The 19,217-nt window shown below is 44.7% G+C and overlaps 1 protein-coding gene across 4 annotated transcripts in view; it reads right to left on the reverse strand.

The window, feature by feature from the left end:
* Positions 1-829: 829 nt before the first annotated feature.
* TAOK1 (TAO kinase 1) overlaps positions 830-19,217 on the reverse strand; it is a 31,900-nt gene continuing 13,512 nt past the window's right edge. The window contains exons 9-19 of one of the 4 annotated variants that reach the window (XM_062506797.1): positions 18,991-19,072; positions 16,986-17,153; positions 15,939-16,142; positions 14,640-14,771; positions 13,831-14,067; positions 12,923-13,051; positions 11,160-11,363; positions 10,436-10,675; positions 6,060-6,272; positions 4,847-5,029; positions 830-1,434 (exon numbers count right to left, since the gene is read on the reverse strand). In XM_062506797.1, coding sequence (XP_062362781.1) covers positions 973-1,434; positions 4,847-5,029; positions 6,060-6,272; positions 10,436-10,675; positions 11,160-11,363; positions 12,923-13,051; positions 13,831-14,067; positions 14,640-14,771; positions 15,939-16,142; positions 16,986-17,153; positions 18,991-19,072 — 2,254 coding nt within the window. In that variant the 3' untranslated portion in view covers positions 830-972. Of the gene's footprint in view, positions 1,435-4,846; positions 5,030-6,059; positions 6,273-10,435; positions 10,676-11,159; positions 11,364-12,922; positions 13,052-13,830; positions 14,068-14,639; positions 14,834-15,931; positions 16,143-16,985; positions 17,154-18,990; positions 19,073-19,217 lie in introns of all 4 variants that reach the window. The other 3 variants (XM_062506796.1, XM_062506794.1, XM_062506798.1) reach the window with 3 other exon arrangements.

Raw genomic sequence — 19,217 nt, forward strand, 5'->3', positions numbered from 1 at the left:
ATTCTGATGCTTAGCTAAAATGAGATGTCACAGTATTAGCTGTACAAGTGCATTACTTGCGCTCCTCTGCCCAACCTCATCTGAGCTACCAGCAGCACAGTCAGGGAGTGCCAAAGCAGACAATTTCAAACATTCCTAGCCTGTTGCCTCCAGACATGTTTACCTACAGAGCTCTTGGGAAGCTGACCAGTGCCTTCTGAGAGAACATCACTTCTTACACAACAAGGAGCGGGCACTTGGGTAGAAAGGCCCTGTTGAGTCCTGGTGTCTCTTGGCCTCTCTTCTCACCTTCTTCCTCACCTACAACTCTTGAAAATGCCTCTTGGCAGAGGCAATACCCTAGAAATTAATCCAATTTAATGACAAATAAAAATGGAACAGAAGATCCAGCTGTTCCTCCCCTGGATGGTGGTTTAAAGGCAGCTCGCCTGGTTTTTGCAGGGTGGCAGATCAAAATTTATGGACATGGGAGGAGGTCTCCATTCTCCCTCAGACTTCCTACATGGATGGCATGATGAGGGTAGTCTGAGGCCCTTCTGTCCTGCCAGTGTGATGACCACCAGCCAACTCTTCTGACTAATTGCATATATTTCTCAGATGCCCACCCAAGACCCCTCCAAAAAGTAAAAAACAAAACAAAAAAACCCCAAAACCAAATTAAAACAACCCCCCCCCAAAAAAAAAAAAAAAAAACAAAAAAAACAAAACAAAACCAAAAACAAACAAAAACAAACAAACAAACAAACAAAAAAAACCCAAAAACCACCCCCCCCAAACCCTGCAGCCAAATACTATGACATCCCAGTTAGTAAACACAAAACGCAATGCTTTACAAAATGAATACAATATTCCATGTGCACCCAGCTTCCACACGTCAGCACCGCACTGAGGAGGCTGCTGGGCTGGTGTCTGTAGGCAGTTTCTGTTGGCAGACAGCTCCAGTGGAATTGCCACCCTCAGTTATTGTTTAAGTTATGTATAAGACATGTGTGAACCATTGGATATTTGTGAAGTAACACTTGTGCTCCTGCTCATGCCCTGCTCCGTCCGTCCCCCAGAAGCTGTCCGCCTCAGAGCCTGGGGGCTGTTGCGGACCCCTATAGCACTACTTCGAGGTACCCCCTGCATGGGCCCCGAGGGGTGACCCCATGGCTGGGGTCCACCTTGCATTGGATGGCCCCAAGCTTGAGGTGGGCCACCCATGGGATGACCCCAGTGAGGTCCTGCACCCCCAGTAGGATTGTGGGACCAGCCAGAAGCTCCCGGGTAGCTGTGGCTGAACGCCTCGGGGGAGAGATTAGAAAGAACCATATTACTAAAACCTAGCCTCATGCTTTCTGAGTCAAAGGCTTCGATCTCGCGAGCTTGACGCTCCAGCAGGCTTCGTATCCGCTCGGTGCGCTCGTTCTGCAACGCCAGCATCTCCTCCTCAATCTAGGAAGGAAGAAAAGAGACAGTCTGTAGCAGCAGGACAGGTACAGACTCTGGAGGACCTCTAACAGCTACTGAGGAACCTTCTCCCTGCATTTGTGCAGGAAACTGGCTCTAGATCAGATGTCCATGGGCACACAGTCCGTTCTGATTATGAAAGGATGGATTTTTCAAGGGTAAAATCCAACAGACCCACACAGGCCAAAGCATGGGGAACACCAGTTGGAGGGTGTTGGTCCCTGTTCCCTGGTGAATACTCAAATTTGAGGGATGCAAATCTAAAGTTTGCACTGATACCAACAGCTTGACGTAGAGCAGTCTTCCAAGATGCAGTAAATTCTACAGCTTCCATAGAAGTCTACTGGGAAAGCACCTTCAGGTACAGCCTGCCAAGACAGCTTATGGTGACCTTCACTGTTTGTAGATGAATCTGATGATGACTGCCATTTTCTCCAGGATTCAATGCACGAGCCCACATTCAGCTTCCTCTAACATTCACTGGCCAGATATTCTTAGCTCATGTATTTATCACCTCCTATCTACCCCTTTTCCTAATTTGGTTTTCTCATATTTCAATGCCCTGATACATTTTCCATGGTGTGTGACTGAAGGACATAGGCAGAGCTGTTTGAGCTCTGTAGAAGATTATTAGCTAGATGATATGCAAGCTGGCAACTCCAATTTCTCCCCCATAACACTGTTCCAAATTGGTTTCCAAGACTACTTTGGTAGGGGCACTGGGATCAGCACTCTAAGTACTGAAAACATAGGACTACAGCCCCCTGACACTCATCAGACAGGGATGGAAGCCTTTCTTATTGAAATCTTTGCAGTCAGGTGGAGAACCAAAACCTATTATCTTCTTGCCAGCACTGAAAAAGCTTCTTTTGGCCTCAGTGAAAAAGACCAAATGGGGAAAAAGCAGCAGCCAAGACTTTCAGCACAGCTCACTGGCATCTCCCTGCTGTCAGCAGCAACATGGCCAAGAGGTGTTATCTGGGTCTGTGCTGAAGGCACCAGGCAGAGCCTTGTACTTGCAAGCACTCTCTTGCTTGAGTAAGGGAATATGCAAAGCAATTTCATCTGGAATTGAGGAAACAATCTGCTCTAGCATGAGTCATCTCCTAAGCCATTTGGGGCTTTCAGAAACTCCTTCTCTATTTGCCTGTTACTCCAGGTGAGTGACAGACTGCACTGAGCAGCCCTGCTTGCTATTCCTGCTGCAAACCACAAAGGCAGCAGAGGAAGAAGGTGCCTTCACTAACATTAGCTCTTTAGAATGCCCTGCTTGTTTTTCCCCTGTCCTGCTAGCTTAGTAGAATCCTCCTTTTTCAATGTCTTCAGCATGTCACTGTGTTCAGTCTCAGTGACAGCGTAACACAGAGGACCTGGTGAAGCGGATCTTCACTGGAAGGCCTGACACTGTTACAGTGACATCACTCAAACCACTCTGAAAATGAAGTGTCAGAGGCATGTGGGAAGGAAATGACTAAATCCCAACTCTTTTAAAGACACTCTTGGGACATGCTCATTGCTGGTGCAATACAAACAACATTTCACATCAATGGGGCCTGGCTACTCCCTCCTTACTCCAGGGCTGGACATGACATGCATGCTCTGGTGAGTTATGATGGTAGGCACCACCAAAAGTAAAGAGCAGCCAGCTGAGAAGGAAGCAGATTTCTTTGCATACACTAACTTCTGGAATCTGGTTTATTATTGAACACCACTGACTTTGCCACAGGCTACACATTTATTTGTGCATATAAAGGCAGACATTCATCTTGTGCACATACCTGCCCTTTCTCTGGCTGCCAGCTTCAGTTAGCACATGCCAGCAAACACCAGGTGACATCATTGAGGGACCCACACCAGAACACTTAGCAACTCTTAAGTTTTTACAGAAACAGAACATCATCTCTCCTCCCAAAAAAGCACCCCTGCAAAAGAACGACGTGTCTGCCTCTGGACCCACTTGAGTCACTACCAAGGTGTCATTGCTGGTGCATGACTTGTGATTTTCATGAGCCAAGACTGCACATATTGCTACAGGAATCTATGAAAGCTGAAGCACCATCAGTTTTCTTGCTATTCTAAGGCAATATAGGGACACAAACATATATAAAATTATGCTGGGTGGTATTTTCATCTGTTTTTCCTCTCTATGAAATAGTACTGCTAAGCTTTCTATCCCCATTACTGATGCCAAATCCTCCACAAGGGTTTTCCATGCACAGAGACTTCAATCCTGGTACATAATGGAAGACTTCTACAACACTGTTGGTTGATGTGGGCTTCTTTGAGTCATTTGCCTCACTGCAGCTTCTAACACTATCTGCAATACATGCTGTTCCCACAGAGCAGGGAGCACTGGCTCACTGTGGCACTTCCTCCCCAAGCAGCTGATGCCACCAGAGGGCAATACACCTCCAGATAAATCCATACTGGTGCCAGGCTGTGGCGGGAGCTGGGACCAAAATAACCAGCCATGGTGTCTAAAGGCAGCTATTGCACACGAGTGACACACAGGAACTCTGCTTTCTCAAATTCATCTATTTCCTGAGAGCAACTGTCGCCTTGCAGAAGACCAAAGCCTAATAGGGCTGTGCTGGCTCCTTGGGGGTGCTCCCTCGCCTGGCCGTGAGGTGGAGCAGTGCTCTGTGTACTATCCCAGCATCCATCCATTACTGCCTGGAAGAATTTAAGTGTAAAGAATCTCAAGAGTAATCACCCTAATTTAATACACACCGATGAACTAAGTTGGGAACTGCTGTGTGAATGGTAATGGCTGACACCTATAGAGCAAGTTCCAAAGGAAAACAACTGCAGAAGGAAGGCTGCCAGTCTATTTCCTTTCACCAGTTTTTGGTGCATTTCCTTTCCCTTGGTCTGTGTAGGCCACTCAAAATTCTACACACGTCTGGCACTGCACAGAAAAGCAAATTTCAACAAGGAGCACCTGAATACACGTAGCCAACTACAAGCTGAGATCTGGGGAGCACCAGGTGCCCCATGCCTGTGGCTTTGGCTACTTGAGATTGCTCATAAGACACCTAATTTCACAGAGAAACTGCAGCCCCCGGCTTTAGGTTGTTACTGTCTGCTCTCTGATGGGCGGGGGAAGCCAATCTCCAGCTCAGAGACAGAGAACAGTTCTCTTTCCCTTCTGCCCAGAGAGGCACAAATCCCTCTGGCATACTTCAGGCAGCTCTATCTCAGCCAGAAGCTGCTCACACAGGAGGGCTGAGCTGGCAAGTTTAGTCTATGTGTCACTGAGCTTTCAACCCCAAAGAGAGAAACACTCAAATAATCTGTGTTACTATATACAGCAAAGAGCAGTTTCTCTTTCACTGATACGTGGAATTTAAGATCTGAAATATGGAATGTGCTTAGGATGCTCACATGCCCACTTTACCTTCTGCTCCAGGAGGGCCCGGCGGAGGGACACCCTCTGCTCAAGATCACGCAGCTCCCGATCATGCTGGGCTTCTGCCTGCATCTTGATTTTACTCTGATATGCGTTCAGTAGCTCCAATTCTTGCTGCAGCTGCATCTTCAAAACCTGGCACTCTGCTTCCTGTGCCTCATCCAAACGCAGCTGGGGAAAGACAGACAATAGAGATGTTTCACCATGGGGTAACCACTGCTGACACTCCAGGGGAGGACGGGTTGGGACATTGTTTTCTTAGCAATACAATTGGTCTCTATTGTACTTCGCTTTGCTGAACAGAGGACCTATAGTGACAAAGACTGGTGACAGTGAGCCCACAGCACTGATGCAAGTGATGCTGATGAGCAGTGGCGCCTCAGGAACCACGATCCACACTGCAGAGACCAGACTGCTGGAGGTGCAAACATCCTCAGCTCTCCTTTTGCTAGAAGCAAAGAGAAGCTCTCTTGTTCTGTTCAACTGGATTAACCAATTACCTCTACCCAGGAGACTTAAGTCCATAGCCCTGCCAATGCAGGACTTTGGGCACAAGGATATAATGAAATAAACCTAAAAGCAATATGATACTGAACTTTTAACCTTCCCATCATAAATGAAGCCAGCTACCCTGCCTCACAGCGTTAAATTTGCGTACAAAGTGATGTGAGCAGGATGCAATATGCAAGAATTGCAAAGAAAAGTGCACATTTAGCTGTAGCAAGGATTTGAAGTATTGCTCATGTGGTCATTCCTTAAAGAAGGAATCACAGTTTGACCTCAGATTTACAGTCAAAACTGTGGACTCCTCCGTGACTCAGTGAGCATCTTCCACCAGTGGCACATGCTTGGGTTGGTATCATCAACAAATCAAAATCTAAATGAGTTAAGACAGCCAGTTGCACACTATGTAATGATGCTCTAACAGGGATGTTTATGTTGCCGTATTTCATGCAAAAGCAGTCCTCTGGTCACACAGATGCATCACTTTGCATCTCTACAACAGCAGCTTCAGCCTGCCTGGAGGGGGTGGTAGGTCTTTCCTCTGCATTTGAACTATTTCTGAACACAGAGGAAGGACTGTGCAGGGAATGGCGTGTGCAGCAAGGAAGCAGAAAGCCTACTGTCAGGATACAGAGCGGTTAAAGTGCAAACATCCCTCTTTGGCTGAGGAACCCTGGGTCCCTTGGAGGCGACTCACAGCTTGTGTAGAGAGCATTTCATTAATGCTGTGATCATACTGCTCAGCCAGGATAGCCAGCTTCCGGGTCTGCTCCTCCTTGAGCCGTTTGAGGACAGCTTTATGTTCACTCTTTGGCGTTGTCTCCAGCAGATGGTTTCTCAGTGCTTTGTACTGTCTGGTTTGGATCTTGCATGTATCCTGAAACTGCTTCTTTATCTGTAGTTCTTTTGACTGGAAAGATGGAGGGGACACAAAGAAAAAACCAGCATGTTTCAAATGAGCGAAATATCCATTCAAATGGATATTTAGGATTACATTAAGGATATGAGTTCAAGAATCCACAAATGTATATTAACATCTACAGTGCAAGGAGGGAAGCAAAATACACAAGAGGCAATGACTATTGCTGCAGCTGCTTTGACACTGCTACTGTGCAAAACAATTACAATACAGACACTTTTATAACAAAGCTCCAGCCTAAATACAGCTGTCTCTGCACAAAGAGCCTCACATTTTTCACTGGACTGGATCCAGTCCTGGCTGGTGCTTTTCAAGAAAAGTTCTTGAGGGACAGGACTAATATTTATTAGCACCAAAAACCATACTTACACAACTGTGCTTGTATGGCACATATATATGAACAGCACTTAATGTTATGAAAGAAGCAGATCTGGTGCATGGGAAAGGACAGGAAAAAAGAACAACACTTTTTCCATTGAGGGTTTGATGAATATAAGATGTGTTCTTCTAACCCTTGATATTATGAGCCTGGTTTTCATAAAGAAACCCAAAGAAGACTAGATGCTTTAAAATGTACACCACAAAACAGTAGTATTGTGCTAGTCTAGTAAACAAAACAATTCTCCAGTCCCACTGAAAGCTTACTGGAGATGGAGGTATCCTCCCTTTGCACTTGCTAACATCTCTGCATTGTTTATACACATAGCTGCGACTGCACATAGCGTTGGGGGACACCAACCCTGGAAAAGGTATCAGAATCCAGTTTTGCTGCATGACCTTGAAGAAATTATTTCTTTTACCTGCCTTCAGAGCAGCCTGTGAAGTTTAACATGTACTAAGTGTTCCAAGATCCTGGAAAGGAGGGTATTCTGGAGTTCTCTGTATCTTTCTATGGGATGGCTGGCAGGGATAGTACTAACAAAGCAAAACCCAGAAGTGATGAGTGATGACTGTTAACTGACAGAAGGTCAAGTTCACCATGGTAAGAATAAATAAATAAATAAAAAACAAATCACTAAAATCAGACATGAGTGCCTTCCCATTGTTAGGCACCATGCCAAATACTGAAGCACTAGAGGCACAAACAGAGCACAGGACCAGATTACAGTTGGAGTAAATTGCAAGAGCTCTGGGATCTGAACCAGTGAGGCAGATCTCTGTGCATGGCCACATCAGCCCCTCCACTGCCTGCTGCAGGCATTAACTCAGGGCTCAGTAGGGCAGGTGATAAGCACAGCACTTGCAGCCAACTCAAAAAGTGCAGTGGGATCAAACAACACACCCAGCCCAAGCAGACTCTGCTGCATAAAACAATAACACTTTGCTAACCTGATGCAGAGAACAGAACAAAGATGGGTTTCATTCAAATCAAAACACGTATCATGAAGAGGAATGCATCACTTTTAACCTTTCTGTATTTCACAGAAAGTTATTTCCTTCCAGGAAACGTTTAAGGTTGTTTCTCGCTGCTCTTAAGGGAAGTGTCGGCAGGTTACACATTCCCATCAGGGACCTGGTCACAGCAAAACACTATCAACCTATTCTGTCCTCATTTTCTCCTGGGGACACCAGACTGTTTACAGGCTGCCAATCCAAAGGCTTTAACAACAGGAAACAGAAGGGAGGGGTAAGATTTCCAGTCAGACTTCTGACAAGATCATTTTGACCTAGTATTGTGAAATACCAGCAAGAGGGTATTTGCATCACAATTAACACACTCGAAATAATAACAGCCGTTTTCACTGAAGGGTGAATTCCAGTTATGGGTCCTTCTGGTGCTGTCATAGAACAGACACTGACCGTTAAAAACCTGCTTCCAGGACAAAGGGCCTCACTAAATAACAAAGGGAAAGCCTGAAATGTGCCCTTGAGGGAAAACATTGCTGAGGAGAGAAACTGAACAAATGGTCAAATTATCTATTCAATTAAGAACACTTGCCTACATTAGTCAGAAGCAGGAGAAGGAGTTAATGCTAGAGAACAGCCTCAAAGAGGGGATTGTGCTACAAACCCAACGGTTGTCCACGGGCTGTGCTGTTAGCACTGCGTGTACAGAGAGGTGCAGGATTGACAGCTCAAGCCTGAAATCCTTCACTAATCACAGAACAGCCATGCAAAGCAAAGTGCAAGCTTTCCATGCTCCCTGCAAAACACTCCAGCCCCGTCCTCCCTGGAGAAGGGAAGGGGTTGGAGAGTCTGCAGTGTGAGAGGGCAGTCAAGCCCCTGCAGCACAGAAGTACCAGAGATCCTGCTGTCCTGACAGCAGCCGAGGAAGGAGAACGGACATGCTGCCCACTCGTGTTTGCACCACATCACCTTGGGGAGGCAGAACTCATTCATGCTAATCTCAGAAGGATCAACCTAATACAGCTGCTTCAGTTTTATTCAGCTCAGAGTGCAGCACAGCTTCCCTGTGAAGTCATCTGCTATTTATACACTATATCCTTGGAGATTCTCAACAGTGATCAGATGGTCCCTTGTTCTCACAAGCCAGGTTTTCACTATTTAATATTATTCTAATATTGACAAATCAGGTACAATTTTTTTTCTTTTCTGAAGTTCTGTTTTCAAGTTGGTTATTTTCTCTGTAAGAAGATAACTTGCAGGTGGTGAAAACTAAGTCAGATGGAAAATATCATGAAGAGGAAACATGTAGAACAACAAAGAAACCCCATGCTCAGTATGCCATACACTCATTTTGTTACTGGCACAGCTGAACACTGGGTGGAGAGAAGAACTCTGCCTCCTCAAAGGAAATGTACCAGGCAGCTTTGTGAAAGGCCTTATACACCCTTCTCAGACATTTCAGAATAAACCACTGGACTTCTTTGGATGAAGTGAAGGCTTAAATGAAAACGCTAAAAGCCTCAATCACAGAGGGCCCACAATTCTGGTCAGCCACCACAGCTACAAGGGCAGCACCAGAAACCCAGGAGACACACAGCAAAGGTCAATGCCAGGAGCTTCCTGAGGACACTGTACTTAGCTGGTGTGTCTCTCTTCCCTCCTCCCCATTTGCCACCATGCCAGCTTTAATATAAAAACACTAGCCAGGTGAATTAGCCAAGACTGAGAGTGCAGTTCATTTCAATGCACACAGCAACACAAAGCTTTTGGGTTTTGTTTTTAAATTACACTGCTTAATTACAGAAATACTGAATTTACTTCTGTATATGGGGGATAGAAAGATCAGAAAATGGGGTAGGAGAGGAAAAAAAAAAGCATACTGTGAACATTAAATGCATTTTAAACTACCCCAGAAAGGAAGGGACATTGCTGAGAAGAGCTCTTCAAAGAAAAGGAGGAACTAGTGCTGCTGTGACCTGCCTGCAATACCCTGTAGTCCTGATCACCACAGCTATGGTGCTCTTCAGGTTAATGAGCATCAAACCATCTTGGCTTTGCTTGCACTGCAGAGGCTGTAATGGATTACTTTCCATGGACCACTTTTCCACTACCACCAGATCACACCGGAGTTCCCGTAACCCCTCCGTACCTGCGGAGCTCCCGTAACCCCTCCGTACCTGCGGAGCTCCCGTAACCCCTCCGTACCTGTGGAGCTCCTGTAACCCCTCCGTACCTGCGGAGCTCCCGTAACCCCTCCGTACCTGCGGAGCTCCCGCACCCCTCAGTACCTGCGGAGCTCCCGTAACCCCTCCGTACCTGCGGAGCTCCCGTAACCCCTCCGTACCTGCGGAGCTCCCGTAACCCCTCCGTACCTGCGGAGCTCCCGCACCCCTCAGTACCTGCGGAGCTCCCGTAACCCCTCCGTACCTGTGGAGCTCCTGTAACCCCTCCGTACCTGTGGAGCTCCTGTAACCCCTCCGTACCTGCGGAGCTCCCGTAACCCCTCCGTACCTGCGGAGCTCCCGTAACCCCTCCGTACCTGCGGAGCTCCCGCACCCCTCCGTACCTGCGGAGCTCCCGCACCCCTCAGTACCTGCGGAGCTCCCGTAACCCCTCCGTACCTGCGGAGCTCCCGTAACCCCTCCGTACCTGCGGAGCTCCCGCACCCCTCAGTACCTGCGGAGCTCCCGTAACCCCTCCGCACCTGCGGAGCTCCCGCAACCCCTCCGTACCTGCGGAGCTCCCGTAACCCCTCCGTACCTGCGGAGCTCCCGCACCCCTCAGGGAGTTCCTACAGGCCTTAGTACCTTCAGGCTCTTGGGCTGCTGCCGGACCTCCATGACATGCTTGCGCCGCAGCTCCCGCTCCCGGCGCTTGTTGTACTCCAGCTGGTTGGTGAGCTCGGTCTGGTGCTGGAGCCGGATCAGCTCGCAGCGCATCTTCTGGATGGTGCTGAGATGGCGGAACTCCAGCTCCTGCATGGACTCGTGCTGACGCAGCAGCATGGCGTGCTCCAGGTCCTTCTGTGTCTGCCTTTTGTTTAGTTCCTAGCAGAAGGACAGAGGGAATTATTAGGTTCTTTGTACTTACTTGGATTTCCGTTGACAAAGTGACATTTCACTTTGTTCGCAAGGCCATTTCTACTTCCAAGGCATCTGAGGACAGACCACGGAGTTTCTTGGTCTTATCAGCAGCAGAAAGCAATGCCACCAGTAATTTTTCCTTCCTCATTTCACTTTGCTTCTTCCTGTTCTAGGTGCTCAACAGGATTCACAGCAAGCATTTTCTGTTAACTGTTCTGTCTGATGACTTTTTGGACCTAATAATTCTCCTGCAAAAGGGCATTAACCTGTACATTGGATGCCACAGGGATAAACAGATGGCACTGCAAAGCATCCAAACGCTGTTCTACCAAAACACTTTGGATATGGTAACGAACACTTCTGGTTATTTTGAGCTGGACTGCGGGTGCTCCTGTGAGATGCACTTCACACAGGTGCATCCAGGTCTCATCTCTGCCTGTTCCCTTACCTCCCGAACCAGGTCCTGCTCCAGGTTATGGCGGCCCAGGAGCATCCGTCTCTTGAAGCGGCGACACTCCAGCTCCAAGTACTGCCTCTGACGCCTCAGTAAGTTGGCCTCTTCTTCCGCCTGGAAATGCTGGATGTTCTCCTTCTGCTTGGAGAGCCACTCCTGCTTCTCCTTCTTTGGAGTGCTCTGGTTTTCATTCAGCTCCTGATAATGACAAGGCAATTAATTGTGGAATGGTTACGTTAAGTTCCTTGCCCATGAACTGGACAGACCTGACTAATAAACTACTGAACTATGTTCTACCCTTTCTACTCAAGGTTGGTGCCATCTCAGCCTCTTTAAAATGCATCACATCGCATAAGGAACACTAAGGAAATACCAGGAGATAAATCACAGTGGAGCAGATTCAACTACAGTTTGGTTTTTTTGTTTTTGTTTTTTTTTTTTGCACTGTCCAAAATACTGGTTTATGTCCAGTTTCCAGACCTACATATTAGCTGCAAATGTTAAAATGAGGGGTTGCCACTGAGAACACTTGGAGGTACTGCCATAGTGCCTGGTAAACATTTTTACAGGCTCCCAAAGGACGGGCAGAAGGAAAGCACTGACATCCTGTTGTTCAAACAGAACTCCAGCCACATGAAGCACATCAGAAATGTTTTTGTGTCTTGCTTGACCAAAGCACAAACCCATTTTACAGTAACTCTTCAAGGCAGAGCTGCTCACTGAGATACTGTAACTCACAAAAACAACATAAAGAATTTCACAGATAAATCTTGGAGTTTCCACATTTGTACTACACATATTAAAGTATTTTTGGCAAAAGACTCTGCTTGTTTGAATTGCATATTAGAGATGCCCATGCAGTAATTAAGACTTGTTGTGATACATTTTCACTGAAGTATGAGACAGAGCTCTGTATTTCATCAGTGTTTCTTGGTGCTCTGTGATCTACTGCCCACTTAGAAAAAGATTCTATGCTATTATAAAGAGCCCATGCTACCGTAGTTTTTGCTAGATCTTTCTTGGCTCTGCTGCTCTTTAGCCTTTTTTTTTTTCTCCTGGGAAACGTCTATGTTTGGGAATATTTCCCTTTGGAGCAAGTTCCAAAGTTGTGTCACACAAGTTGATGGTGGAGCATTAAATGGTTCTTTTAAAAAAATTATTTATAGTGCTTATAGATTCACTCACAAAAAGAATAATGAAGTTTGATTCTACAGCTTCTTTGCATTTCACAGAGATCTCGATTTTCACTAAAATGCAATGATTATTAAATAATTATACAGCTTTCTCTGTTAAAATTATTAGTGATTTACAGGCATTTTCTTTACAAAAGCAGATCACCTTTACTGCTCTGTTTTCTTGCTCCTGTATAGGAATATCATTAAGTGATAAGAAACTTCACTAACTGCTGCAGGGAAGGGCCACTACCTGCAACAACAATGTATTAGAAAAATATTGATGACCTTTCATAAACTATCTTTGTTCATTCCTAAGGATTTGCATGTTTCTGACTAAAAAGCAGTATTAAACAATGGAGAGGTACTTTCACAAGATAAACATACAGTACAATAACTAACAAACTAAATTCTCTTACTCAAAGGTCAAAGATATGAAACAAATGTAGTACACACAGGATTCTGCTCATGAAATGCAGAACTCACTGCAATCCTGTGGAAGATCTGTGCTCCACAGTGTCACTTATTCTCACATATTCACCACTCTCACATCATATCACACATTTCTCATTGGAGATGAGATACCTCTTTCAGCTGCTCTTTACGGAGTTTGTATTCTCTCTTCTGAGACTCCAGGAAACTGTTCAATTCTTTTTTCTGTTGGGCCTGAATATGCTGTTGAAACTTCTTTTCTTCATTGGCCATCACTTTAGCCTACAGCAAATAAAGCAGCAAGTCAGTCTGAGTCCCAATGGATTACAGCTCGTGTCCAGTTTCAGCCTCAAGACCCAGAACTCATGATAGACACCACAATATTCACCATGCCTCTGGACAAGCCCAAGTCAGAGAAGCTTGTCCTCACTCTCTTCTCATTCCCCATCCCATCAAGGCACCCAGCAGAGTCCTCCTCCAGTGTCACATTCCCTCAGCCCTATTGTTCAGCTAATCCTGCCTAAAAAAGTCAAACGATAAACTATAAAAGTCTTATGATAAACTATATCCTCAGCCTTCCACTGAGAGATCAGAGATGAACAAAAATGGATAATAACTGCTGTACGCAGCACCACTTCATTATCAATTATTTAAAAGCATAGCCCCCCCCATATCCATACACAACTAGACAGTGAACATTTAAGTGTAGCTGGCACATTTCTCCGCAGGCTAATCTGCCTCCACAACACTCAATGGCAGGCAATTATTGACAGCACAGACATGGCAAGAGAGAGGAAAACCCTCAAAATATTTTTTCTGGGGTCAGGATTCTAACATTCAGTGTAACCCACTGCCATAAAGGACATACCTTTCCTTGAGTTGCATAACCCCTTAGTGTAAGGAGGTGATGGATTAACCTTTTTCTAATTAGCAATTTTCTTGGCTCCTGAAAGCAAGACATCTCAAGAGTCCACACTGTCATCTCTGCATCAGTGAGGGGAAGTGGACAATTCAGTGTAATTAACAAACATGGGTTGGTCTGATAGACCATAACCTCCTACCTCTTTTTCCATGGCTGCTTGGTGCTTTTTAATTAGCTTTTCCATTTCTGCAGCAAAATTGTTACGCTGTGTTTCGAGATCTTTGTCCAACCTGAGGCGGTGCTCGTCCATCTCTGCCTTCAGTTTATTCTCTAATGCCATCAGTTGCTTCTGGTGCTGCCTTCTCATACGTTTATAGCCAGACATCTGCTCTCGGAGCTCAGAGTCTTGCTCATGTTCCTGCATTTGCCTTGTCACCTAGGAAGATAACCACATCGGGCCAGAGGAAGTTAATGCTGCTTAATCTGCTTTTCAGCAGTCTTCAAACCACAAAAGAGAACAGTTCAGTTAAGAAATATGATTTTGTTGTGAAGAAAAGCACACATCTTAATGGCAGCAGAGCAGATTAAGAACTCAATTCTGCTACAGGAGATAAACTCACATGGGCTCCAGCAGAAAAACAGTACAATTGTTATAAAGCTGGTACTAAATAATGGCCTTTTAGCCTAATACAATGAGGGTGGATACATACGCACACACACACATATTCATAACATGCATATGAAAATAAAAACCAGCTTGTTATTATAAATGGCTTCCTATATTCTACTTTGCATTTGGGACTATTTAATATACACAAATTACATTTGCCCAGGTGCCTCACTGAAGCTTTTATTAACCGACGCTAAATTATTTCAGTGACAGTATCTCAGTCAATGAAGATAGCTCATATTCTGGTGATATTCTGAAAACTCTGAGAAGTTGCACAGAGCTGTGCTTTCAAAGCATCCCCTCCTGCAGAGCTCTCTCCAGACCAACCCTCCACGTACCAGCGACGCTGTGCGTATGGTAGCAAAGTGCTCCCGGTTACGATAATGAGACTTGTGGCGAGATACTTGGGGAGGAGACTGGGGTTCTGATGCCCTTGTCCGAGGATCCGACTCCTCTCTGTAGTTCTCTTCCTCCTTGTCAGCAAATATTAATGTCAGAGAATAAAGAGAAACTGTGTTACTCAAGATTTTGAATTTCGGTCTTTTTATTTAAAAGGAAGAAAAAAGTGTTTTACATTTATCAGCCCTGAAAGATCCTCCTGCCAATGAAGGTGTATATACTGCAAAAGGAGTTCTGATCTAAGACCTTTGCTTTCAGAAATTTCATTGTGAATTTTATTACTAATTTAAGATGAAAATGAGAAAAAAATTGGAAAACTGAAAGCTGAGTTAAACAATTTACTTCAACAAAAAGTAAAAGCTATAAAGCAGATTTTATCAAGTCTGAAAGACAAAAACAACATCTTTGTAGCTCTGAAAGACTGAGGAAGATTTTCATTACACCCACTGCAGAAATACCTCAAAGCAAATTTTAAAATTTGTCATGGTGTATTCCACATTCTTATTTTGTCATTCATCACAGAGCGATTACTAGTTAGATACAATACACTAATTAACTCCCTGAGGAAATACCTGTGTCGTTGTTGCATATCTGGGCAAAGAACAAGACATTCTAGCCACACCTATCATTAGCCATGGAAACCGTAGTGCTTTGAGCAAAGGAGTGATAACCCCTCCATGTCAAGAGCAGCCCAGCTCAGAGGGCACTCCCCAGCCCACCCTTCATCTGGCAGAAGGAAAGCAGGGAAGTGCTTTCTGCTGCATTTTTTATCCCCTACGCTTTATTCATTAACAAAGTATTCGAATCAAGCGCTGGGAAAGCTGAGTGTTGCAGAACTGATTTCAGCTTCTGCTGTAGGTCCTGACTTTAAGAATTCTCTTAACAAGGAGGTAAAAAGGGGAACTCACATATCCTGTTGTCCCACAAGGCAGTGCTATGCATGTTAAGGGTGTCCACCAAACACCTATTTACAACCTCCATTTCCAACTGCTCCTGATAAAGCAAACTGCTTTCTAAAGAATTCCATCAGTGAAATAATTTCTAGTGAATTAATAAAAATAAATTATCTTCACAGCCACTTTCCAAAGTCTCCAGTGCACACTCATATATATATATTTGGGGCACAATAGTATCAACTGCAGATAATGACTGGGGAATAGGAACAGCTGACTTTATGCCAACCAAATTCTCTCCCACTTTACACCTTCGAAGTTCTCCAGTAAGAATCAAGTGCTTACCGGCTTTAAATGAATGACAGAGCTATTTGACATCACGGTGTGGTCCCCCTCCATCATATCCAGCTCACTCTTATCATCCGAGGCATCTGGAAGACTGTTAACACTACTGCTTTGGCTACTGGCACTGATAGACATACTAGGAATGGACTGATTACTTCCCACACTGTTCACTGTTCCCGTCCTGCCCACACCATGATCTTGTTCCTAGAAGAAAGAAATCAGAAATAAAATTCAAATCCATCCCAGTGGTACCTGTGGACATTACCAAATGGAACACTCATTCCATTTCTCTCTAAAGGCATCCACCTGCCACGTCATGGCACCTTCCACCCTGCAGGCATCACCATGAAACGTTTTTCTTGTGGGATGTTGGGGAGAGAAAGAGTCAGCCTTGTCAAGATTAACTGGCTGATGTCAGATTCTTTTCAACAGTGAGCCTGTTAGCAAGCTGAACTCTATCATGTATCAGCCACAGCGTGTCACCAGAAACTGCTGTGACACCAGCATCACCTGAGTGCTCAGCTGGGACCCTGCACCTTTGCAGGTTCCTTTCTGTACGCAAGAGCTAGAATTCAGAGTCTCCATCTCTGCATGATGACCGCAGCATTCAACCCAAAAAAGAGAAATCAAGTTCCCTGATGACCTGTTTTTCTTGTCTTTTTTTTTTTTTTTAATAAATCAAGTATGAATCTCTATGCCTTAGATTTAGAACAACATTCTCAGTACAAAAAACAGAGGGTTAACTGCAGTTGCTAAAGAGTCCCTCATGAAGCCTCATAAACAGGCAAAGAAAGCAAGGATTTACAGGACTGGAAGCTGACTGTTCAAGCATGAACACATGGCACAGCTTGCCAGCACTAGGCATCTACCCTGTTTGTCCTTGTTTGTGCCTTGAGGTAGCTTTATTCCAAGCACAAAGAGGGAGACCGTGTTTACAGCCAGGTGTGTAAACAGCCTCCCTTCATTTCAGCAATATCTGAATTGTGGTTATTTAAAAGACAGTCTCATTTTCTCTGGTTCAGTGATGAAATCCAGCATTTCTCTCACCTCCTCCTCTTCCTGTGTTTCCACTGTAGGGCCATTGTGGGCCTCCTGGAAGAGGAGCTTCTTCATTTTACGATACTGCAGGTTGTCCAGTTCTCTCACTGCATCCTTTGTTCTCTGAATCAGATCTATTAACACTGTTTCGGGTCGCTCTCGAAGAACAAACATGTGCTGCAGAACACACAAATAGGTGAGTGACCTCTCATGCCTGCAATGCCCATGCTTTGAGGACACGAAGATGAGCTCTGGTTGGGTTTATCAGCCCTCTTCCCTGCACAGGTGGAGAACACCTTGGCAGCTATCACTGGCATTATCTTCAGACTTTGTAACTCAGATAGATTTCAGAATGATTGTACCAAAAAATAAAGGTGTAAAACCCCAGAAATGGCATTTTATATGCTATGAAAACTTGCTCACTATAAACCCAGACTTCAGAGACATTATCTACTTCTGGTTTAGTGAGGGAAGAGCAACAAATGTGAAATAAAAGCTAAAGGTGCTGGGCTGGCCAGTATCTTTAACCAAATGTTAATTAACTCATCAGCTAACTCTCAGCACAAAACCCTTTTCCTTGTTTAGAAAAGCTTGGGAATCAAATATTCATCATACAATTCTGAGTCATAAAATAGGCTGTGAACCTTAGAGCCTGGTCCTGGAACAGTTCCCTATGTTCTGCTCTTCTCTTGGAGATATTCACCACATTTATCTGCAAAGGTGGCTACATTCTGCCAATACGTAAAACAAGAACTGTCTATGTATGTCAGAAGCAGCTTTTGCAGTCTCCAGATGCAATGTGCTGTGCAAGCATGAGTCATTATTAACACAACCACTACTGTCATTTTGTTCCTTTGGAGAACTGCAATGCTGTTTCCAACATGGCACATTCCCTACCTGTCCCTGTAAAGTGGCATGCAGCTGTTTCAGACTATAGTTATGGAAGGAATACGTTCCCAAACGTTTCATTTCCACCAATGTTCTCTTTAATTGCAGCACATTGTTCAAAATAAAACCAATCTGTAGAATTCTGAAATGGCAGGACTACACACCCACACCAAAACCTTTCCTGGATAATTGCATTTACTTTATGAATAGACAGTTTTCAAAGAGGCACAAGTCCTCATAGCCATTTTTAGGTAAAAACATGCAAAAAGGCGCTGATAAAACCTTCATAAATAGCATCCATTTCCCTGCAGTGCAAAAAAAATAGGAAAAACACTGTTTAGCAGAAACAGGGCCAGGATAAAAAGAAACCCAAAATGTCAGGAGCACTGTAAAGAGAATGATAAGTTAGCAAAATTCTGAATGCCACCTGATGCCACAAAGGAAATCCATCAAAGTCACACAAAAAGCTGCTCCAAAATCCAACTTCTCTGTGAATTCTGTTCACATGTCAGCCTTTTGCAACAATCTACCCCACTGGCTTTGTCTCCAGACTACAGTGAGCAAAGCCAAGTACCTGCAGAATTCAGGAGCACAAATGAAGACTTAGAAAAAGCAAGAGCAAGCCTGCAGACTGCTGAGGCTTCTTCATACCAAGGGAAAACACAGGGAGGAAAAACTGCTTTCTTTTGCCCCCTTTTCCCCAGCAGTGGATTTCAGGTACTGTGTAAAGCACACTGGAGTGTTTTATAGCACAGAACACAGAGGGAAGTAACAAAGGGTATTCGTTAGCTAATGCATGGCAGCTCTGTCAGGATTAATTATAATCACTGGAATGATTGAGTTTACAAACTAAAACTCTGGACAAGTTGATAGTCATCCAGTGTCACTTGGTGGAGTGACCTTTTATGATGAGAACTGCAAGGCTGGCTTGGAAAGTCACTCTGAGACACTGCAGACAGGCAGTAAAGCCAGGGCTGCCAGCCCAGTACACCCCACAGGACTCCCAGCTCAAAAATGTTTGAGCATCATTAACCATAACCTTGTACAGTAGGTGAGACAGATCATCATCACAGGGCACAGCCCCTTTTAATACAACAGGGAAAACAGAAAGGACAAGCAAGCCAACCTTCAGAAGCTCCTCTGATGTAGGCCTGTCTTGAGGAATTTTCTGGAGGCAAGAATCTACGAAGTTTCGAAAATAATCAGACCTGTGTCAAGGAGAGGAAAAAAACCCACCACCTAAGTTAATGGTGCAGTGTAATTAATTAAGGAGTCAAGATACTCACATCTGGATGCTTGTAGCTCCTAGGCAAAGAATTATGGTTCAGTAAACCATAATTAGGAAGTTTTTAA

This window comes from Cinclus cinclus, chromosome 22, assembly GCF_963662255.1.
Source record: "Cinclus cinclus chromosome 22, bCinCin1.1, whole genome shotgun sequence".
Lineage (NCBI taxonomy): Eukaryota > Metazoa > Chordata > Aves > Passeriformes > Cinclidae > Cinclus > Cinclus cinclus.